Source organism: Mycteria americana, chromosome 3 (genome assembly GCF_035582795.1).
Source record: "Mycteria americana isolate JAX WOST 10 ecotype Jacksonville Zoo and Gardens chromosome 3, USCA_MyAme_1.0, whole genome shotgun sequence".
Taxonomy (NCBI): domain Eukaryota; kingdom Metazoa; phylum Chordata; class Aves; order Ciconiiformes; family Ciconiidae; genus Mycteria; species Mycteria americana.
The window spans coordinates 72,158,484-72,182,678 of NC_134367.1; the positions used below are offsets into that span (position 1 = coordinate 72,158,484).

General features: G+C 38.8%; 1 protein-coding gene across 1 annotated transcript in view; it reads left to right on the top strand.

The window, feature by feature from the left end:
- Positions 1-24,195, top strand: part of SYNE1 (spectrin repeat containing nuclear envelope protein 1) — a 269,690-nt gene that overhangs the window by 195,367 nt on the left and 50,128 nt on the right. The window contains exons 108-121 of the mRNA XM_075498968.1: positions 2,659-2,855; positions 3,890-4,022; positions 4,427-4,609; positions 6,466-6,615; positions 7,534-7,710; positions 11,089-11,244; positions 14,877-15,032; positions 15,769-15,939; positions 17,444-17,577; positions 18,962-19,166; positions 20,394-20,576; positions 21,576-21,722; positions 22,785-22,939; positions 23,300-23,447. Coding sequence (XP_075355083.1) covers positions 2,659-2,855; positions 3,890-4,022; positions 4,427-4,609; positions 6,466-6,615; positions 7,534-7,710; positions 11,089-11,244; positions 14,877-15,032; positions 15,769-15,939; positions 17,444-17,577; positions 18,962-19,166; positions 20,394-20,576; positions 21,576-21,722; positions 22,785-22,939; positions 23,300-23,447 — 2,295 coding nt within the window. The remainder of the gene's footprint in view (positions 1-2,658; positions 2,856-3,889; positions 4,023-4,426; positions 4,610-6,465; positions 6,616-7,533; positions 7,711-11,088; positions 11,245-14,876; positions 15,033-15,768; positions 15,940-17,443; positions 17,578-18,961; positions 19,167-20,393; positions 20,577-21,575; positions 21,723-22,784; positions 22,940-23,299; positions 23,448-24,195) is intronic.

Sequence of the window (24,195 nt, forward strand, 5' to 3'; positions counted from 1 at the left end):
ATTGCAGTGCTGCACCACCTCCTACTGAAAAGGTTTTCTATAATGCCCAATCTAAACCTTCAACTTTCAGCTTGTCATCATTGTCCTTTTTATATTGTGTGGCACTACTGAGCAGCATTTACCTCTATAATCTTTTTAATTCTACTCCAAATAGTTGTAGGCCTTTGTTAGACTGGCCCTTAGCCTCCTGTTTGTCGATCTAAAACAAGCACACCTCCCTCAGCCTCCTTTTAAAGGGCGTGTGCTCTAGGTCCCTAAACATCTTAATAGCTCTACACCAGACCCTGACTGCTTCCTTCTTCTTGAACTCAGTGGGAGATGGGGGCAGGGCAGAATCGGATGCACTACATGTGGCCTCATCAGCACCATGTAGATGGGGATAATAAAACAACTTAAGTCAGTTGTTCACAGTCCTAATGAAGACCAGTGCTGTGGCTTGTCTTATTCATTATGTCTTGGTTATGGAAGATGCCAGGTTAAATATGCTAGCCATTCCCTTCCTAACCTCTACTGAGAAAGAGGGTTATTCTGCCCAAGGCACAGAATTTGCACCTCTTGTTGAGTCTCATAAGGTTTCTGCTGCCTCCAACCTCAAGTTTATCAAAGTGTCTCTGGACTAAGCCTGCCATTTTTTGTGTCAACTGCTCTCCCTATGTTAGTGTCATCCACAAATTTACTGAGGGAGTACTCTCTATCATCATCCATGCCATTAATGAAGATGTTGAAGATGTTTGGGCTCAAATATCAACACCCCCTGGAGTACTCTGCCCATTACAGTCTGCAGCCAGACATCGAGCCTTTGGTCACTAGTGTTTGAGACTGGTAATGCAGCTAGTTTTCAGCCCATGTAACATTTATCCAGCCCACCCTCTCTCCACTTCCAGAGGAGTGTCCCATGGGAGATGGTGTCAAAGGCCATACTGAAGTCAGTCTTATCCACAGAGACAGTAACTTTGTCATAAAAGGCTGTCAAGTTAGTAAATCCAAGCTCAATATTCCTGATTACCTTTTGGTCCTTTCTGTCCTTGAAAATGGATTCCAAGGGGGTGTGCTCCATGATCTTTCCAGAGAGCAAGATGAGGCTGAACAACCTGCGGTTCCCCGAGTTGCCTTCCTTCTTCGCAAATGCAACAAGAACTAGTAGTTTAAATATAGGTTTTCTACCACATCCTGTTTTTTCCGTCTGTTCTCAAAATGTGAATTCTGGTCTAGTGTTTTGTCTTTGTCTCGTTATACACCAGACACTTTGGTTAGGGGTTTTTTGTTTGCTTGTTTTGTTTTACAGAAAAATGTCTGCCAAATTTTTCTTGCAAATTGACTTCTTGACTACTCTGAATTTATGTATATTGTTCTTTTACTAGACAGCTTTCTGCTTTTGCAATGGTATGAGGAGAGCTTAAGCAATCTATTGTGTGTGGGTTTTACTTTGGTTTTGTTTAATGCTAGGCATTGTTTATGTTGGTCCTGACCCTAAACTAGTTTTCCTCTTTTGTTTCTCTTGTCAGTTACATAAATTAGGTTATTCAAATCCAGATTCTCAGACTCTGCTATGGCATAATTTTTAATACCATTTTTTCTCTCCCTGTAACCATGTTTAGGTTAAAAATACATCATAATTAATTTATGGCTATCTTGGAATTTTTTATGCTACTCTCTAGGAGTTATACATTTATTTGTGTATATGTGTTATATGTAAGTACACACACAGACACACACATATATAAATATAAAAATTTTGTTAAGTTATTAGAGCTCTATGTGAAAGAGAGAAGAGCGATAGAAAGTTTATGTACTCACCATGAGACTGGTAGTTTTGTACACTTTATCTTCAGATTAGTTTCAGCATAACTGAAAAATGGGAATGCACATACATTTTGTGTTTAAGCTTAGTCAAATATACAGATGTTTTAAAAATCTGTACTATTTGTGTAATGATAGCAGAATTTGGCAGGTATATTGCCCACATATACAAATTCTTTACCTATCCACAAGTTACCGTTTAAATGAAATCTGTCTCTGCTCCCAGTTGGATTCAGGGTAAGAGTATTAACAGCTTTTCCTTTTTTGGCACCTTTTTTGGGTTTGTTTGCCATAACAATTGGTTTCTGTGTTCAGGGATTTGGATGGGGGGGTGATCTTCTCCTTTGTGGCCATGGATAGCAGGAGGGTAGATCAGTAAAAAAAGAGTTAGATGACCAGGGAGCTGAAGATAGGCATTGAAAAGGCTAAAGTGCAGCCACTGTTAATAACTTGATATTGGACACATTTAACTTTCATTGCGGTAGAGTTTTCAGCAGATGGTGGATTGAGTTCTGACATTTTAATCAATTTCTCTCAGAATTGGTGTTGCCCCACAAATATTCTTTTGCAATTGTTCTTTTCAGGTTTAAAATACCTACACCAAGGAGGAGTTCATCATAAGGAGGTATCAATAGACATAATGAAGCAGGGGGTTTTGTGATAGCACGTTCAGGTTTTGAGCAGGTTACCTGCATTATGGTTCTCAGGGAGTTCTAGAGCTGGAGCAGAGGGAAAAAATGTGATGTGCCATGGTGACATTGGATATGCTACAAAATGCAATAGAAGAAAACTAAGTGTTGAGAAAGTGTGGTAGCAGACACCTGCAGAGTTACCTAACAGTCTTCTCTGTCGTTACAGCATCTGAGATCTAACCTGACTGAATACCAGTCTAAATTATACCAAGTGCTAGATGATGGGAAAAGGCTCCTTTTTTCTGTTAGCTGCTCAGATCTCGAAAGTCAACTGAACCAACTAGGAGAACACTGGCTAAGTAACACCAGCAAGATTACCAAGGAGCTTCACAGGCTGGAGACAATACTGAAGCACTGGACAAGGTAATGCTGATGTAATGGACAGTATAAACTTCCTCACCTATGCTGTTCAGGTCAACTCATTCTGAACCCAGAACTATTAGATTTGACATTTAAAAGAAAGTACTTTAAGATGTATGTGATACTATGACTACTCTACAATATCCTACTTCTGCTCTATACAAGTGCTATCATACTCTCATTTGCAATAAAACATGTACCAGATAACAGCTGGTGGGAGGAAGTCAGAAGATATCTTATTTAGATGACTAAGTTAGAAGCCCCATGTCCATACAGGTTGATGAGAAAGGGTGTGTGCTTTGCTAGGTAGCATGAGTAGCCTCAGCATGTTCTGGCAGGGGCATTGCCACTGCTGGGTTCTCACGGGTCTGTGTCATTGCATATATGGAAGGGAGCTTTTAGCTGCCTTTAGTAACGTTCATATGCTACTTTTGAAATTAATTCTCTAAGTGATATACAAGCTTTGTCTATTATTCATAATATCCCTGGCTTGTTGGCTCACTAGCCTTTCAAGAGAGATACATAAAGGGATTGTGTGTAATAGAGGTTATGTGGAGACACTCTCGTTCTGACATCTCATTAGTTGCTTGGCATATGAAATGATATGGAGATAGTTTCTGAAAAAACCATTAAATTCCTGCTCTGAGATACCTTGTGGTAAAGCTTTTGGAAGATTGAGCCTTCTAATGGCAAGCAAAAATGTGTTTATGTGTGTGAGGTGGGGTGGGGTGCTGTTGTAGCTTGCCCAAAGAGATTGATAACCTAGTTACCAGTCCTTCATTAAACTTAGTTTTTCCTAAGAGGCAAAAAGAAGGCACTGTTAGGAATTGTGGATGTAATGGCTAAAATAAGAGCTTCCTGATATTGTGCCTGTCTTTAAAATTAAATCATGTTTTTCTGAAATTTAATAAAGGAAAGAAAATATTTTTATTTTAAATCTGGCATACGGTATCTTCCTCTAACACATGGAGGAGAGACTGCTCAGTTGGAGGCAAGAATTGGAGATGACTTTTAGTTTTCTTTAAATGTCTTTACAGATATCAGAGTGAATCAAGTGAACTGACACATTGGTTACAATCTGCAAAGGAGCGACTTGAATTTTGGAGCCAGCAGTCTTTGACAGTTCCTCAGGAACTGGAAACAGTCCGAGACCACCTGAACTCCTTTTTGGTAAGTCATTCATGGACCTAGGACACCTTTTTCTCTCGAATTACAAATAAACAGTTGAGCAATCATATGGTTATACTTTTTCTCATCGTTGAAGTAGTGAGTACGCAAAAAACCAAAATTGCTTCTGGAGGTAAGCTGTCCTTCAAAAAACTGGTGTGTTTGCACATTCAGCATTCCTTTGCTATATGCAATGATTGTAAAGCTTGATGATTCTGAAAACAGAAAATTATTTTTTGACTGAAAACAATTTTTGTTCTCACTTGGTCTGAAGTATAGCTGGTAAACACTAATACAAAACACACATTTTCAAAGGGAAGGGAGGATATTCTTAGCTTTCTGAGGTAAAGCTTTAAGTACACTAAACAAGTAGTTGATTATTTCCACAAAAATTATTCTGCTTACAGGAGTTTTCAAAAGAAGTGGATGCTAAATCATCACAGAAGTCTTCTGTCCTGAGTACTGGGAACCAGCTCCTCAGGCTGAAGAAGGTGGATACGGCAGCATTGCGTGCAGGATTGTCCCACATTGACAGTCAGTGGACAGAGCTGCTCACACAAATCCCAGCAGTACAAGAGAAATTGCACCAGGTAAGGAAGGCCAGTGATGGCCTTTTATATTCCAGAAAATTTCAGACCATATAGTTGGCATTGCCTTTAAGAGATAGTTGCTCCCTTCCTGGATTTATCCATGGGAGGCAAGATAGGAACAATGTTACTCCTGTTTTAATGTGGGAAAGCTTACACTCATGTCCAAATCCTGTCTCCTCATACTGTCTAACACCAATTGGTGTTAATGTGAAACTTTCACAGTTATATTTATTATATTTTAACCAAAGAACAGATGAAGGTTTTTTCAACATGTTGGCATGTTTTTTGGAAAAAGGGAGTTCACATCCCTGTGCCCTGTCAGATTTGGATGGTGGTTTTGTTCAAATTGAATAAACTGGGTTCAAGTCTATGCAAGACAAAATGTATCGTAAAACATTGTGCAAGGTTCCTGCTAGTGTATGTAGGAGCAGGAGGGTTTTGGTTGTGTAATTTTGGTTTTTTAATGCTATAATACTGAAGTTAAAGAATTATACTAGTCTAAAAGTTGCCTTAGTATTTAGTTGCTAGGAGGTTATCAGTCTAAGCAGTTGCTTCAGTTTATAATTTGGAATGCTTTCAGAGTTAGTAATATCATCATGATTTAGGGGGAGAGAGGAAGGGTAACAGATGTTACCTGAGTCTCTTATATTAAACAAAATAATGTCATTCAATAGTTCTCTGAACTGTCTTGTAATGCAAAATATATATGTTGTTATGGTTTAGCCCCAGTCGGCAATTAAGTACCACACAGCCGCTCGCTCACCCTCCCCCAAGGTAGGATGGGGGAGAGAATCAAAAGAGCAAAAGTAAGAAAACTCATGGGTTGAGATAAGAACAGTTTAATAATTGGAACACCTTACAAAATAATAAATAAATTGTAATGAGAAGGAAAACAACAAGAGAGGGAGAGGAACAAACCCAGGAAAAAACAAGTGATACACCCCCTCACCACCCACCAACCGACACCCAGCCCATCCCCGAGCAGCGATCGCTGCCCCCCGGCCAACTCCCCCCAGTTTCTATACTGAGCATGGCATCATATGGTATGGAATAGCCCTTTGGCCAGTTTGGGTCAACTGTCTTGGCTGTGCCCCCTCCCAGTTTCTTGTGCTCCCAGCAGAGCATGGGAAGCTGAGAAGTCCTTGACCAGTGTAAACATTACTTAGCAACAACTAAAACATCAGTGTGTTATCAACATTATTCTCATACTAAATCCAAAACACAGCACTATACCAGCTACTAGGATTAAAATTAACTTTATCCCAGCCAAAACCAGGACATATGTCTACCCAAAAATGTCATAGAACACGTTTCTGAGTAACTAAATGTAAGCAACCCCTACTGTATCAAATGTTGAAAGTGAGTCTTCTAAGAAAAAAACAGGTACTGTTCAAAATCTGCCCATTTAGAAATCACCACCAGAAGAAGAGTTGTATAAAATTGTTTTCCATGAGTCTATTCATTATCCATTTACAAGGACAGGAAAAGTGTAGCTTAAAGTTGATCTTCTACGTAAGCCAAATACAGAATTATGGAATGAGAATGCAGAACGTTTTGGAGGTCAGAAATGGAATCTTTGAGTTTGTCCAGTTTCTTTGTGTGATGAATAATGGAAATAAGAAGCCTTTAATACAATATTTTCTTATTAGGATGCATGGAGTTTTACAGTATATCTCCTATTAAAACCTTTTTTTACCTTTTTTTTTTTTTTTTTTAAAATAAACCAGTGATACATTAGGGATGTAGAATAACATGATAATAAGAGCAGGTAAAGGAAATGTACTATGGTAATGCAAAGCAAGGAATTCTTATCCATTTTCTTCACAACATACATTTTAAGTCTGTTATTTCTACAGCTCCAGATGGACAAAATTCCTTCTCGCCATGCTATCACTGAAGTTATGAGCTGGGTTTCCCTGATGGAAAATGTCATTCAGCAGGATGAAGAGAATATAAAAAATGTAGTAGGACAGAAAGTCATTCAGGATTACGTCCAGAAATACAAGGTACTGAGTGGAAATATTATTGATTTCCTTTTTGAATTATCCCCATTAAATACGTATACATATGTAAAGTATATGTGATTTAAGGAAAAAAAAAACTTACATTGTGGAGTGGTTAAACCTTATTAGATTGGTCTTTCACCCAAAACCACAAAGTACTTTGCAAATTATTTATGTTGTTTTATGAATTCTCTGCATAATATCACCTTCTCCTCAAAGTGTAGCCTGTTCTTGAATGGAACGTGGCCAGTAGTTTACAGATCAAGATAATTTTGATCAGTATCTGAAGCAAAAATGAAAGATACTCTATCTTGAGATAACTGTTGAAGAGTATAGCTATAAAACAATTTCACTTCTTCAACTAGATCAGATCTATTACAAGAACTCTTGTAATAGATCTGCACACAGTGACTTTCTTCTCAATGTCAGATTTGTTCCACTATTGATTGCTAGATTCAATAGTGATTGATTCACTATTGAATTTGAAATATCAATAGCAAAATCACTTTACTTCTTGGCTATTATTCTTCTTTGTATGTAAGAATATTTTCCATCTTATCTGTTTTTGTATTAAAAATTTTGAGATAAATAAAATGAAAAAAAATTAATATATACCCAGTTTTTCTTAAATCTGATCCTTGAGACCAATATCAATAATTTTAATGAGGGGGGCGGGGAGGGCGGTGGGTGGCAGTAGCAGGGAAGGCAGATTCTTTATTCCAAAGGCAGTGTATTGCTGGTTTATTTCTCAATATTTAGGAAAAAGTAACAATGTTTTTAATTGCTGTTCAATTGCTAAAAAACCTTTTAGCTAAATTGTGGTAAAGTTTTCATTTGTGAACATTTTTCCTCTCTTTTGCCGGAGGGTAAGAAATTATGTTACTTATGTTTTGGGGGTTTTCTTCTCTTCTTTTCTACTAGGGTTTCAAGATAGATTTAAATTGCAAACAATTGACGGTAGACTTTGTGAACCAATCAGTGCTACAAATTAGCAGCCAGGATGTTGAAAGTAAACGTAGTGACAAAACTGATTTTGCGGAACAGCTCGGAGCAATGAACAGACGTTGGCAAATCCTGCAAGGCCTGATAACAGAAAAGGTAAAGAAAAAAACCTACCTGCTCTTTAGTGAACTTTCGGAATGCATAGAACTATAAGAGAATAATGGCTGGAAGCCTCTGCAGGTCATCTAGTTCAACCTCCTGCTCAGAGCTAACTTTACAGTTAGATCAGATTGCACAGGGACTTGCTTCGCTGAGTTTTGAAAATCTCCAAGGACAGATTCCACAGCCTCTATGGGCAGCCCATTCCTGTGCTTAACCACTCCTGTGGGGGACAAGTTTTTGCCTTGTTCCCAATCAGAATTTCCCTTGTTGCAACTTGTAACTGTTATCTCTCCTCCTTTTACCACACATCTCCGAGAATAGTCTGCCTCCATCTTCCCTGTAACTCCCCATAAGGAGTGGACAGCACAATGAGATGCTTCCTTTGCCTTCTTTTCCCCATGCTGAATGAAGCTAGCCTGTCCTTGTATGTCATGTGCTCCAGCCCCCTAATGACCTTAGTGGCCATTCACCAGTTTGTCAATCCCTCCCTTGCACTGGAGGGCCCAAAATGGGTCACAAGTGTCAAGGAGAAGGAAGGAACTACTTCTCTTGACCTGCTGGGTGCACTCTCAATACTCTAACCCAGGATGCAGTTGGCCTTCATCAGCACAAATGCACACTGCTGATTTATTATGTTCAAGTTATTGCCCACCGTTGCCCCTGGGTCCTTTTCTTCTATCCAGCCTGCTGCTAGCCCGTATTGTTGCATGAGGTTATTTTGTCCCAGGTGCAGGACTTTACATTTGTCTTTGCTGAATGTCTTGAGGATTGATGAGCCTATTCCTCCATCTTGTTGAAGTTTCTCTGAATGGCAGCCCTACTCTCCAGCATATTCAACTACTTCTCCCAAATCAGTGTCATCTAAGAATCTGCTGAAAGCACAGTCCATCATGTTGTTCAGTTTATTGATGAAGGTATTAAACAATACCAGCCCCAGGACTGACTCTGAAGATGCATCTTGTAAATGACTACCAGATAGACATCGAAATGTTCACCACTAACCTTTAAGCCTGATGACTCCAGTCAGTTCATTCATTTGCAGACCTCCCATCCAGCCCATGCCTCCTCAATTTTGCTATAAGGGTACTATGGGATACCATATCAAAAGTCTTGCTAAAGCCAAGGTAAACAACATCTACTACTCTCCACTTGTCCACAGGGTCAGTCGTATCATCATAGCAGAGGCAATCAGTTAGGTCAGGTGCAATTTGCCCTTAGTAAGATCATGCTTGTTCCTCCTCCTTGATCTTTATGCATGTGGAAATGGCTTCTGGTAGGTTTTGCAGTATAGCCTTTTTCCAGTCACCAGCAACTTCCTCCAACTGTTATGATCTTTTAAAGGTGTCTCGTCCCACTCGGTGGGTTGCGAGAGGGGTGAATCTTTTCGATTCCCTGACGGTTTGCATACCGACAAAAGCCGATCTCTGCTCGGCAGAGCCGTGTGGTCGGCAGAGTCACGACAATGACCCAGAGGAACAGTCTGGCCAGCAACTTTATTAACTGGCGAATTCCACAAACGGACAAACTTAACGACCTGACGAGTTTAACGAACGAACAAAGGCGATTTGGCAATGGAGCTATTTTCCGGTCTTCCTGATCCCAAACTTGCATATATATATTGGAAAAGCAGAGGAAAAGAGAAGAGAAGCAAGAAAAGGAAAGGAGAAGAGAGGAGGAAAGAGAAAGAAAAAGTATCACCACCCTTGGATCCGGCGATGACGATGACAGACGTGGCAATCCTCCAGTGGTGGGCATGCGCGCACTTCCCTGGGGGGGGCCAAGCCTTTTATTGGCTAATCCCCGCCTCCAGGTACGCCCCTTCAGGACTGACATGGTTATTGTTCTAGAAAGTTCTCAATCTTCTGTGCAGGCGCTGGGGGAGGGGGGTGGTCGTGAGGGGTCTCTGGGGCGGTTGCAAGCCCCTTCCTCAGATAAACTCTGTGTGACCTCTGGCCATACATGGTCAGGTTTGGCAGAACCTGGAACCGCGCATCCTCTGACACGCTCTCCACATCCCACTCTTGCTCTCCCCCACCCCGTGCTCGCCGACCTGCTGTCGCCATGCAAATAGCGCCTCAAATCGCCACAATGTTTGAGACATTAACTCTTTCAGTCTCTCACAAAAGGTGATAGACAGCAGCCTTGAAATGACGTTGACACCCTCGATACATCCTGTCTGGTTCTGTGGACTTCTATATGTCCAGCTTACTTAAGTAGCGCCTAATTCTTTCCTCCTCTACCATGGCTTAGTAGCTCTGTATGCCAACATTTGTTAGTTGGCATGAAGATCTGGGAGGCATGAGAGGAGACCTTGTCAGTAAGATCAGAGCAAAGAAGGCATGGTGTACCTCAGACTATTCTGTTGTTTCCCATTAGTTGCTGATGTACTTGTGAGGAGTAACAAGAAGGGCTTCTGTCCCTCACTAGTTAGTTCCAGCCAAGATTTTGCTTTCCTAACGTCAGCCCTGCATGGCCAGGCCACACTTCTAGGCCCATTCTTTGTAATCCACTTTCTGTGGATTTGTCATTTTTGTGACTTGAGGAAGTTGTCCTTGAAGATCAATCAGCTTCCTGGACTCCTTTGTCCTTCAGTACAGCTTCCCATGGGATCATACTTACCTGAACAAACCAACGTCTGCTATTCTAAGGATCTTTAGTGTGCTACTTGCTTTCCTTACTTGACTCACAACTGTCTCATAGTCACTGCAGCCAAGGCTGCTATTGACCGTCACATCCTCAAGCAGTTCTAATTAAGATTACAGCTAATTAAGATGGCTTATTCCCTAGAGTGGAGTTTGTCTTACATAATGTGAATACTTTTTATGGTAGTGCTGCTGCTTTCAAATTCTGCTTTGTTAGGTCTGTCTTTTTTTTTTTTTTTTTAAGAAGTACTATCTCATTTACCATTGAATGACACCTATAACCTATCAGAAAAATCTAAGTAACTTTAAAGCAGTCAATTGACAAAGGGCATAATATAAATCTTTGTCTACTTTACACAGTTATGAGCAAGGAATATAAAACAGATGTTTGTGTGCTTAGTTTTATTTGGGAAGTCCTAAGGTCCTTGATCTCTGAAAAGAATTCCACTTCATAAAAATGTTCTGCTAAAGTGTTAGCTTCTTTCAGTGTGTCATGATATTTTAATATGTTATCTCTATATAATTATTTCTGGATAAACCAGGTTTCTTATTATGAACTATTTTACAAAAAGCAGATATATTTCAATTTGAATGCATATACTGTTTTTAAATTCTGAAAGCATTGAATTCCAAGAATGCACTGGTCAGCATTGGTCTTCACTGATTTATTTAATTGACCCAACAATAAAGGTAATTGTATGAGAAAGTATATACTCATATTTCTTTGCAGATCCAGCTGTTGGAAAGTCTGCAGGAATCCTGGACGGAATATGAAAATAATGTGCAGTGCCTAAAAACTTGGTTTGAAACCCAAGAGAAGAAGCTGAAACAGCAACAGAAAATTGGAGACCAGGCTTCAGTACAGAATGCTTTGAAAGACTGTCAGGTAATGTCCCCTTATAAATAACAATATTCTCTTTCCAACAGTTAGAAACAACTCTTGATAAAGCCATGTGAAATCTTTGTATCAGTGAAGTCAGTGACAGAACTCCTCTTTACTTCAGTGAGGGAGAGATTTCATTCCTAAAATGAAAGCAATAAGAAAGGAGGAAGGAAAAACAATGTCCCAAAGATCTTTGAAAGCAACCAAAGTCATCATTCTTTTTGTATTAAAGCATGGACATTTCCAAGCATGCCAAGCATACTGAACTAGAAAGGCCGTCAAAGGAATATGTTCCCATTCCTGTTTAGCCAGTCTTATGGAACTTGATGTCATGAACACCATGCTGGACTATTCAGAAACTTGTTTTTTCTGCCTTATCACTACCTTTCCTCTGCCCCCCGTTTTTTGGTATTATTTTTCCACCCGATATATTCCACCTGACTATTCAAAGAAAAATCCTAGAATCCAAGGAGGTTTTATGCTTTTATTCAAAATGTGTTAGGAATCAAATTTTTTCAAATATTCAACTATCCAGAGAAGGAAATAGTGCTGGATTCCCTTTTGCTTTCAGAAGACTGAAGGAGAATGATGATTGCAATGGGCAAAGAAAGGATGAGGCAAAGCTCAGCTATACGTAATGCACATAAGTTGAGAACCACCTCAGTTTTTCATGCGAAATTCATACAGGGACTACACAGCAGTGAATAGGCTATCACAGTTGACTCTGAACATCTTACTCAGAATAGCACATATTTAAGTAGTTAAAAGCTTGCTTCTGTAGCTGTCAGGCTAGAATTCAAGCTTACAGGTGTATAAGCAAAACAGATTTTTCTGAATTTATAAACAAGGCCTATACATGGTATCAGGCACCAGATAACTTTTGAGCAAACGTATTTTGTCCTACCAAATAATAAATTGCACACCAGATCAAATATGTAAATAAACTCTGTCAGGACAACTGCATGCCCAAAATCTTGGTATTCTCATCCCCTTAAAAAGGAGTAAGGAAGAATGTTTATCTTCATGTGGCTGTCTTTCCTGCATGCATTTAATGAATGGGACGAATATGATCTAGCTTTTAAGTCTTCACAAACACAACAGCTGGAAATATATTCAAATGAAATGTGTAAGAGAATTTAATCTATATTCACCAGTGTATTAAACCCATCTTTGTTTCTGTAAAGGCAAATAGTTGTTTAGGCCAGATATGTTAGAATTTAATTTTTTTTCTGAAGTTTTTGACCTAAGTTTTCAAACTGGTTGCAGTGCTTAGTTTCAATTCAGGTATCTTTATGGTTTCAGCACCATAAGCCTGTACGACTGAAGCAAGGGTAATTTAGCATAGCCTGACATAATCGGCAGGCTGTGCTTGGCTGGAGTTCAAAGCTGAATCTGATTTATCGCCTTCATGGTTCCTTTCGGTCAGGGAAGTTAGCAAATACACTTGGGGAGTCAGTTATGAAAGGCAAGACTTTGATCAGCAGAGAAACAAATTGTTTAAGAAATAACTGTATAAGACACTCCCAGGTATCCAGTTCAACTAGTACAAAAGCTGCAGTTTATTTATTAACTGATGTTAGTTGCTGCCTAGTGTCATATTAATAAGTGAAGGCAACCATTTTTTCCCATCACAGATCAGACACAGTAATGTGTCTTTAATTCAGTTATGAGTTTAAAATCATGAGTAAGAAACCCCTTTTCACAGAGAACCAGAAATATTTGCTATTCTGGGTGTTTGAAACTTTTCCTAGTTTTACATTCTGAATTTTGGAGCAACCTGGTACAAACTCAAATGCCTTTTTTAGTGTTAAAATCCACTTTATGGAAAGTCAAATTTACTATGTACAACTTAGAAGTGTTTGCTTTGGTGTCAGCTGGTGAAAAAAAAACCCAACATGTATTACTCCAAGGCTGTAGTCTGGAACAAGGTCATGGCTAGAAGTTTGAAGAAATGTGAAATAATACAGAAGACAAGGCTAAGAATAAACAGTATAGCAAAAATGCTCTCACATATATGTCTATAGACAAAAGTGTGTTGTATGTGTGCAGGGATACATTCTGTTAATAGCAAGCATATGCAAGGCTGGGCAGAATTCGGTTCCAAATACTCTCCCCACTATCTAAAACATAAAGTCTGTTGTGCCAATGGTTCAGTTGTTGTTGCTGCTGTTTTGATTCTTAGGGACAGCAATTTATTGAAAGACATGGGTTTCCAATTTGGCCAGAGTTTTGTTGTGTTGTTTTCTTTCCCTGATGATCCATCTCTCTCAGTAAGGAAAGGCTTGCAGAAAATTAAAATATTACCTGAGATCACAAGATGTACTACTTAATGTAAAGGCATCCCAAGATTGCTCTCACCTCACAGTCTGCTTTCCCTATCACACTGACTACTTTATCTCCAGACAGATAAACACAAATTTGTGCTGGCCTGAAGCCTACAAGCCATACTTCCCCCCTCTGCTCAGACTCAATGTTTGCACTACCTGAAGCTACACAGCTTCCATGTGAGTCAGAGCACTGCAGGACTTTCTTGGATGTCCCTGCACCATGCCATGAAATTATATAGGTAGTTTCCTGGCTAGGAATGAGCTTATGGGAGTGTGCTATATGAGTTAGTTGCTCACCGAGTCTTCCTGTTCTCTCTCCTTCGTTTTGTAACTTCATTTTCATGCTGTTGAGGCATGAGGAAGATCACAGGCTTTGTGACTAGCGAATGTTACATACCAGAGCTTCTGCACTTCACTTATTGATAAAACATGATAAAACTGGGAAGCTTTGAATCAGCATTTCCGTGACCAGTGTAGGGTCATCTTAAATCAACAACACAGTCAGCACTTGCCTGAAGCAGCAAAATAAGCCACTAACAAGTTGTCATGGCCTCAGTGCTTATGTACTCAGCCCTGTTTTCTTCACTTGTTTTCACGCCAACTGTTCATTTTCTTCCCAGTTTCTTGGGTTAGTGTGTGCGAATGCTGAGCAGAGCAAAACGCTGTTGAACTCATTAATGCTTCCCAATGGCATGCAACCTTGAGGAGGCAATAAGGAAAATTCCTGCAGTCTGTTGCTTGTTGTCATTGGCTGGACTCCAATGAACTTGTCATCTTGCTGTCCTGAAGCTTTGCTGGGACCTGGCAAAGGAATAAAGACTCCACTTCATGTGGGGAGGCATGGCAAATCGACATCTTTCCCTAGGAAGTCATTTTGTCCTTTTCTTGGGTGGCAAAATTCAGTTTTTTCCAGAGGCTTGAGCCAGCTTTGGACTAATTAAAAAGGCTTCTCAGTCTTTCTAGGACAAACTAAGACACACAACAATTTTCCCATGTATTCAAACTGCTGTCCTATTTTTAATGAGTTTTGGACTCTTACATGAGAGCAGAAGATTACACAGAAGTTTAATGTAGAGGACATGCTTCTATTTAAATTAAAGACAAACAACTATGCTTTAAAGGGAATACAAAATATTAAATAAAATTGCTAATGCGTTATGATTCTCTTGAGAATAAAAAGCCAAAGTATGCAAGCATGACTTTCCTATTTTTAAACACTAAGGACCTTATGGGCATCTTTTCTATCTCAAGGCATTATGTATCCAATTACACAAACAAAAATACTAGGTATCTTCTTTTTCTTTTCAGGAATTAGAAGAATCAATAAGAACAAAGGAAAAAGAAGTAGAAAATGTAGAACAGAGTGGTCTGTCTTTGATACAGAACAAGAAGGAAGAAGTCTCTTCTGCTGTTATGAATACACTGCAAGAAATTAACCATTCCTGGGCCAATTTGGATCACATGGTAAAAGAATCATCAAGGGGCAAATTATAGCTCCAGGCATAGGGCATGGAGGAGAGGGAGAATTAGCAGTTTGCAACTAGTGGATTTGTTCTGTATTGTAGGGGAAGAGATTCTGAATGGTGTCCCTGTTCCCATCTATCCCCAAGTTTGTGTGTACACACTACATAAAATGGGTATAATGTTTCCTATTTCAAGGATGCTTTTAATTCTTGTAATTGAAGCTTTTTAGATGCTTCCTAATATTTAGTAGAAAGGTACCAAATGATATGTAAGAAACTACCTTTTCAAGCACACAGGTCTCGCACAATAAGGAAGAGATCAGCATTAATTGTCATCATCCAAAACTTGGTAACAGCAGTCCACCTTCTCAGGAGGAAAGCAGCGTGTTAGTGCTAGCCTCTCTGCTGACTTTCATAGGCTGACTTGCCTGCCTCAGGGATACGTGTTTCATAGTTTTAAGCAATTTCTCTTGGTCCTGCTTTGGCCCAAAGTGGAATGGACTTGATACCTTTTCAGTCCTTGTCATCCTAGCTTTATAAAATCAAGCAGGACTTTGTGCTGTACTCAGCGTAAGCCCAGCTGATTGTTGTGCAAAATCTTCGTTCTCCAACAGATTTAAGATTAGGCATGTAGAACAAGTAATATCTGAGATCAAAAGGAAGGAAATAATTTAAACAAAACCCAAATATCTTGAATGCTTTTCATTTACTTTTTTTTTCTTCCTCCTTCCTCCTAGGTTAGCCAACTGAAGATATTGCTGCAATCTGTTCTTGATCAGTGGAGCATTTACAAAGTGGCTTATGAAGAACTGAATAGTTACCTGACAGAAGCCAGATATTCTTTGTCCCGTTTTTATCTTCTTACTGGTTCTTTGGAAGCTGTGAAAGTCCAAGTCGATAACCTTCAGGTGAAAAGAATACTATGCCTCTTGACATACTAAGGATGGATTTAAGGGTTAATTTTGTCCTCATTGCACGGATGCAGATAACTATACGTTTTGGTCCATAAGAAATGGAAGTACAGAGATACTGGCACATTAAAATCATGTGACATTAAGAGAACACATTATCAAATAGCCATTGCATTTTTCATTTTGCAGAAGAATAAAATGGTGATAGTTGTTTTTCTTTTTAGATTTTTGATGCTGCTGTTTAACTTTTGAGCTGTACTGTCAAATTGTCGAAAGTTTTTAAATTGTGCTGGTGACCATTAAAACTAAAGTTTCTCACTCTGCTTTGTCAGGCTTCTGAGCACATGTTGAGATCACATTTTAAACCTCCCCTGCGCCTCAGCCCTGTGGTTGCAGTAGATTGAAGATCAAAGAACATAATGTTCCAAAAGCTGAGATACTCACATGTTCAAATGGTTTTCCATTGTAAGAAAAGCATAAAATACGAGACTCCTGTTATAAAAGTCTAAATTAATGTTAATTGAAATAAATTAATTTAAATAATTACATTTAAAATTATTAAAATTACTGTTCTATTACGTAGAATAACCTTTTATTTCAAAGGAAGCTGTTGTCTTTGGAATCAAAAATAATTATGCAAACATTTCCAGGTTCTTAAAGTAACAAGAACTTGTGTTGTTAGTATTTGCCAGTAAATTTAAGTTTACATTATCTTTTAAATATTTTGTGTGATTTTGAAGTCCAGACAGATATAAAGCCAAATGCCCTAAACATGAACAACACTTTTCAAATCAAGATTTAAAGAGCATCCATTAATGCACTTTACAGCCACTCTTCTATGTTTTCTTTTTTTTATGTGTCAGAGAGGAGGAGTCAGTAAAACATTACGTACAGAGAATGACTTTTTTTTACTTATTAAGATTTTGATTATACTGTTTAATCAGGTTGAGATTTGCTGGGCTGTTCAAACTGTAATAATATGCATAAAAATATTTAAGGTTAAAAAAAAAAAAAGAGCATTTTCCCTGCCAGCAGTACTTCAGACTGATAAATGAAAGAGCAAGAACCTTATTTTCAGAATAAAGCTTTTTTGTGCTGTTACTTTTTTCATCTCATTCGAAACAGGAAAATGTTATTTAATTTATTTTTTTCCATCAGTTAAGTTTTAATTTCTGAAGCAGTTCCACTCACTCACTCCTTCTGTGCAAGAGTACTTGTTTAGAATAATTTCTTTTACAAGATTTTTACATTTTGAGAAAATATTAGGTTAAAATTTACTTTTTGCTACACCTTGATATTGAATCAAATGAATCCAACAACAGTCTTTATATTAAACAACCTTCTATTTAGATGAAACACACATGAAATCAAGTTTTGCATTCATAACCTGTATGATGTAATTGATACATACTATTTTGAAGTGTTTCTACATCATGCAATTGTAATTCCTCATGTCTTTTTCTTTTTTTTCTTTTTTTTTTTTAAATTCTGTTTGTTTTAGAGCCTACAAGATGAATTGGAAAAACAAGAAAATAGCTTACAGAAATTTGGTTCTGTGACCAATGAATTGTTGAAAGAATGTCACCCACCAGTGACTGAAACACTTACCAACACTTTGAAAGAAGTGAATATGAGGTAGAAAATGTCTGTGTGTTGAACTTTACTTTCAGTGGTAAATTTGCATTTATCTGTTGACTCAGTTTGCCGTCGTTTCTATTTTTGTTATATTTTATTATTTTATGGGTTTTGGGGTTGGGGGGTTTGTGCGGGCAGGCAGGGTTATTCCTTTTGCCAAGGGCTGGAGCAGAACTGTCTCATCTACTACTAATAATAAATGAAACATTATTTTCTCCAGCAAAGCATTTGGACATTACTGTCAGTAGTTTTGCTCCATGCATGGCTGCCAACCAAGATTCATAAATACCACGCTGGAAAATAATACTGTACTTAAAATGCAAGAATCCTGTCTGAAAATTGTTTGCTATCCATGCACCAGGTTCCCCAGATTTTAGGTTGCTATTTCTAGTTGTAGGAAGGGCATGATAGGCAAGAAGGTCTAAGCCTTCACCAGTAGCTTGGCAAACAGCTTCCCCAACTTTGAATCCAGGCCAGAACCAGTGTAAGGGTTTACTCAGAGAAGCTACAGAAAGGCAGGATCCAAAAGCAAAAACTAGTTTGGTGGGAAGTTGGGTTTTTTTTTGAAAACGCAGTTGTGCCAAATTTATTTTAATCTGTGGTCCATCCTGTCCTAGAATCTGGAAGTGGAGGGAGGGATTATTCACCCCATTTCAAAAAACATACTGTAGGATTGAGCAGTTTCAGTGATGACTGCTGGAATTTTCACTTCACCATTTTTATCATATAATAATAATTGAAAAATACTGTAATTTCCTTTAGTAAGGAAATAATGAGGCAATTTGATAAATACCGGCACATTTGAGAAAGTACATGTTTCTGGTTGCCATTAGAGCCAAGAATTCAAAGGGGGGTTAGATGTTTAATTGGATAATAAAAATATAAAAAGTTATAATAGGTCTGGGAGTATTTTAGAAGGGAGTTACACAGAGCTTTATGACTTTAAATATTTTGTCAGGGTTTGGGAGGAAATTGCAGCAGAAGAAATGGTTTCTTGTTTAGACCTGGTTTGGGCTGCTTAGGCCCTTGCAGGAGTCTGGTACTGGCAGTTCATGGTCGGTCATTGATGCTCTGTGCAGCGAACCAAAGTGTACTAAGCGGAAATAGCAGGAGGTTCACTTCAAAAAGTGCACTCCAGCTCTGACCTCAAGCATTAATATACAGTATCCAAGATGTAGCACAGATCAGACCTGCTGTGACAGGTCAGAGCAGCCCGTCAATGTGTTTCTTGGGTTTCTTTTTTTTTTCCCCAAATGTCTTGATCTTGATTATTACCAAATTTCTTAAAAGCCAAAAGACGATGGGAAACAGCAGAGAGGAAGAGGAGCAGGGATAGTTCTTGTGGCCTCCCAGGCTTCGATCATTCATCCAGTCTCTTCACCAGGTGGAACAACCTTCTGCAGGAGATTGCAGAGCGGCTGCGTGCCAGTAAGGGCCTCCTTCAGCTGTGGCAGAGGTACAAGGACTGTTATCAGCAGTGCTCTTCCACAGTCCATCAGCGGGAAGACCAGACCAATGAACTCCTGAAGACTGCCACCAGCAAAGACATTGCTGATGATGAAGTCACTACTTGGATTCAGGACTGCAATGTATGTTCAGTTAAGCTTTGCAGTTTTTCACAGCTCTGTGGGCTAAAAATCACAAGAGGCTCTCCATTACTAAACTCTGTACTTGGTGTGTTCGAAACTTGCATACAAACACATTTCTTTTTACTGATGCATCTCAGGCACAGGAGAGACAGCTTTACGTCTGCTACCCAAATCTCTTGTGTTTCTCACACTTTTCGTGTGAACCCTCTATTACTTGTGGTATTGTTTCAGAAGCTTGTATCTGAAGTCATCTCTCTGGAGAAGGTGGAAAAATTATATCATTTGATTCAGCCTTAAGTCCCTGCTTATGGAAGAGATTCTTGCTTGGGAAAATAACTCTACCAAATCTATTGAGTTCCTTATAATAGAAAGAAGCACAAGATCCTTTGACTATACTCCCACCAATCAAGGCTGTTCACTTTTTTTGAATGAAAAGAGACTGTGTATGTTCTGGGGATGTCTTCATCCTTCCTTATGGAAGGACACCATTCACTCTGAAACCTTGAGATTCTTCCTTTTCAAGACTGTATCTCAAGGCAGCAGGATAGTTTATCTTCTATCTGTGGTTACGCTTTGATTCTTTTGAGTTTAAGTTAATGTTAAGTGTCATTGGCAAAAAAATTAAAATGTTAACTGTCTTAGTGTAAGCAAAACAATTGCAAGGCAAAAAATGAACACATTAATGAGCTTTTTGAGCATTTGCTGCCATAGTCATCTGGACTGGCAATTCAAATTGTTCAGTTCGAATTATTTCTTCGTTTCCTGCTGTCCCATTCTTTAGCCATTATGTTAGGCCATTTACAAAAGTTATTTTTTCATCCCTCCTGGTAATTCATAGCAGGAAAAAAATGGAGGTCTAGTCAGACCTGAATCAACCTACAGTGAGGGCTGCCACTGCGTAGGACCAGCATGTCAGTAGATTCAAGAGGTTTGTTTTAACAAGTATCGCCTCATCAGTAACTCAGGCTTGCTCAAAGGTAGCTGAGCAGTCACTTCTTTCTGTTCCTCTGTGCACAGGTACTTTGACTTATTTTTTCATTCTGCACGTCATTTCTTTTTCATACAGACTGTGAGTGGACACTTTGGGATTGAAATACAGTAGTAAATACAAGTTTTGCATTTAGTGGTGGAGTTCAGTCATTTCATTCCTCCTTTAAATCAGGGGCAGATGACATCAGCAGAGTGTCCGCTTAAGTATTCATATCTTTATTCAATGTGTTGCCACAGGATGTACTCACGGATTTGAAGACAGCACAGGAGTCACTGGTTGTTCTTCAAGAACTTGGAGAGGAGCTTAAAAGCCAGGTGGAGGCTTCAGCAGCAGCAGCTATACAGTCTGATCATCTTTCTCTGAGCCAGAATCTGTCAACCCTAGAACAGGCTCTCCGCAAGCAACAGGCTGTACTTCAGGTATGCAGAGAGTGTTTTCAGTCCTTGAATCTGATCATCTTGTGGTACCTTAAAACACAGAAATTAGCTAAAACTGCCTGGGAAAAGAGGGTGGTGTTACCTGTTCATCAGCATTTCCTAGACTTCCCTGGAAGCCAAAGCTGAGAATAGAAAATATGCTCAAGTCCAGCACAGAGACCTTGTAAGAAGGTCCAAATTCTGGGAAGAAGATAGCAAACCTCATGGAGGAAAGTGTCTATCTGGAATGCCAAGGCCACCATGCTTTCTGCGGACAGCAATACCGCTAACAGCTGGATCCACAGCTACCTCTCTTTCCATCTAGTTCTTTAGCAGTAAAACAAATGAGAGATTCTGAATAATTGTGTAGAATTGATTTTTTACAGTTCCTATTAATGTCAGTGACCAGACTGACACCTACCATTTGTGTCAAAGCCTGTTCAGTAGATGTTGCTAATTGCTTGTGTCACCAGTGACTAAAGAGCAAAAAATGAGTGGCAGAATGTGTTCCATAGGAAAGTATATGGGTGAGAAAGCAACAAAGGTAGTGGCTTCTGTTTGGGTGATAAAAGGATTTACTCAAGAAATCCAGCATTGTCTAGAATGTGCTTATAACATCACTGTGCTGTGAGGAGACAAAACATAAGAGAAGTTTTTCTTTTCAAATTGCAATAATAGCAACTAGTGGTTCTCTCTGCTGACAATAAATTAAGCAGAGGAGTTAGTTTCATAAAAGGAAGTTAGAGAAGGTTATCTGTTTCAAGGCAAGGAGATATTTATGCACTTTGTTGAAGTGCTGCCTTTTTGCTGTGATCAAAAATCCTCTGTTCTAACCTAAAAAAACCTCAATAATTCCATAGTCTGTGAGTAAAGCAGCAGTTACAATTACTCCTAGCCTATACAGCTGTTTGCAAATCTATAATAAGAATAACCAGGAGTGTAACGTCAATATGGATGCTATGTGGCCGAAGTTCTTAAACTGTGAGTCCTTTTCTATTCAAGGCTGGAGTGCTGGACTATCAAACCTTTGCCAAGAACCTGCAAGTCCTTGAGGCCTGGATAACAGAAGCAGAAGAAATATTGAAAGGACAGGATCCCAGTCACTCATCTGATCTCTCGTCAATACAGAGTAGAATGGAGGAACTCAAGGTGACTAATAAACACAGAAAGTGTTGATTTTTTTCTGTTAGCCTGGCTATTTTTAGTACAGGGTATGCACAAATATCATACATGCATTCTATATGTATTAAAGGACTGTCACTCATGCAAAAGTGACTGAGAACTTAGAAGTTTGGTGGCAGTCAAGGAGTGATTGTCCGTGTTACTTTGCCCCTGAGTAAAGAAGAAAAGGACAGGTAAACTGTTTAGAATAAAATTAATATCAAATCAAAATGGGAATGGAAATTTTGGCAGGTTTTGGAGATTTCCTTCATCTTGTTTTCTCTTGACTTTTTTTGAATTTATGCAATTCCTGTCTCAGTGGTATTTAGTTTAGGGATTAAGTAATCTATTCATTTTGGGTATCTTGATATACCGAAGAAACATTCATACTGTGTACCATGTGATCTCCACTTGAGCTCTTTCACTCTTTCTTTTTTGAGGGGGCTTTTTTTCCCCCCTCTTCTTCTTTCAGAGGCTCTGACAGGAAGTTGATGAACTTTGCCATCTAAGCTGTTTTTGTCATATTTATCTTCCGTTATTTTTCTATCAGGATTAACTATACCCATAATTCCACTTTGGGCATGCTAAAAACCAGGACATTTTCCTAACGTAGTAAATTGGATATTTCTGTACTGCAAAACAAAAAACTAAAACTAAAAGGTTGAATAAGTTCAATGGGAATTTGCCAGCCTAGCATTCAGGCTAAGAAACAAGGAAAAAGGCTCACTTTTTTTACATTATAAACATATGGCTTCAAACACTAGCCTACTTCTGCAGCTCTGAGCGGTAAACCCCCAATTCAGCAAAACACTTCAGTGCAATTTGAGTTTACTTCTCTGTGCATGTTTAAATATGAACATAAGTCTTCTCCTGGTCTGGGACCAGAGGCTGAAAACTGGAAATGCAATTTTTCCCTGGTATAGGGATTGCTTGCCACTTGGTGGCAACCAAGGCCATTCCAAATTTAACTGATTGCTAGTTCATAGTTTTTCAGTCTATAATAGTGTAATTACTGAATTTCCTAGTTATCACTTTTATTGTTTGTTGCAGAGTCAGATGTTGAAATTCAGCAGTATGGCCCCAGATTTGGACCGTCTTAATGAGCTGGGTTACAGGCTTCCTCTGAATGATAAAGAAATCAAAAGGATGCAGAACCTGAACAGACATTGGTCTCTGATCTCATCTCAGACTACGGAGAGATTCAGGTGGGGATAGTTAAAGATTGTTGTATAGTTTTCTTAGATTACAACAGCTAGAAAGTATACCTTTTGCAGAATATAGAAAACATTTCAGATATTTCGTTAACCAAAGCTCCTTTTCTTTGCTGTACTTAGAAGTAAAGAGCAAAGCCAGTGAGCTGAGTTGTTGGTTTTGCCACAAATTAACAGAATTTGAAATGAGGAAGACTGCTACTTTTCAAAGTGTTGACTAAATAAATTGAATGAGGCAGCTGAGTGGGAAAACTGTTACCATCTGATTTGGAATTCTGCTGGAAAAGTTATTGCAAGACTCTTAACACTGTGTGTGAGAGGAGGAGACCTTACTTAAAACCATCTTTCTTTCAGTAAGCTGCAGTCTTTCTTGCTGCAACAGCAGACCTTCTTGGAGAAATGTGAGACTTGGATGGATTTATTAGTTCAGACTGAGCAGAAGATGGCAGCAGAGATTTCAGGAAACTACCAAAGCCTTTTAGAGCAACAGAGGGCACATGAGGCAAGTCATCATGTGTATTTATGCATAACTACAACACATAATATTTATACATAAATGGAATGCACATTATTTTGTGGAGTAATATAATAGTATGCCATGAATTGAATTACATTTGCCGGCACCATCTGAGGATATCTTAACTTAAAAATGGAAGCATGCAAATATGTCAATAATACCCAGTTTGGGGGTATTACTTTAGTATCTGTCTGCATTTGTGTATGATGTATCAGTATGCCTATGAGTGCTTGTCTCCTACATTTAGTCTACTTCAGATTGGTTTGTACCAGGGAAATCAAAGTTTTTATTGGTCTTCCCACAGAACCTAACTATTCTCATGCAATTTGGCCCTTTATCTTCAGTCCTAACTGGAGAAGATATCTGTTCTTTCAGTTTATTCTGATTTTGTTTATTTGTTATTAAATTGCCAACATACACAGCATCTGAAGAGCATGTTAAAGGAAGACTTTCTGTCAAATTCTGAGTTATATGAGTTGTCATGGGGCCTCCATTTGGTAACATTTCCTTGGAGAACAAACTGATTTGAACTTCGCTGTGTGCCGGAGTCATTCGTCTGTTTGTAACAAATCAAGAACTAGCCCAGCTTTTGCTGCAGAGAAAAACTGATTCAGAGTTTTTGCTAGAGGATGCCTTTATGATTCTTCAGTGAAGTTGTGATGCACATTTTTTCTCCACCCATATTGTTACTGCCAAGAATCCTGGTAAAGATCAAGTAAGACAAGTCAATTTT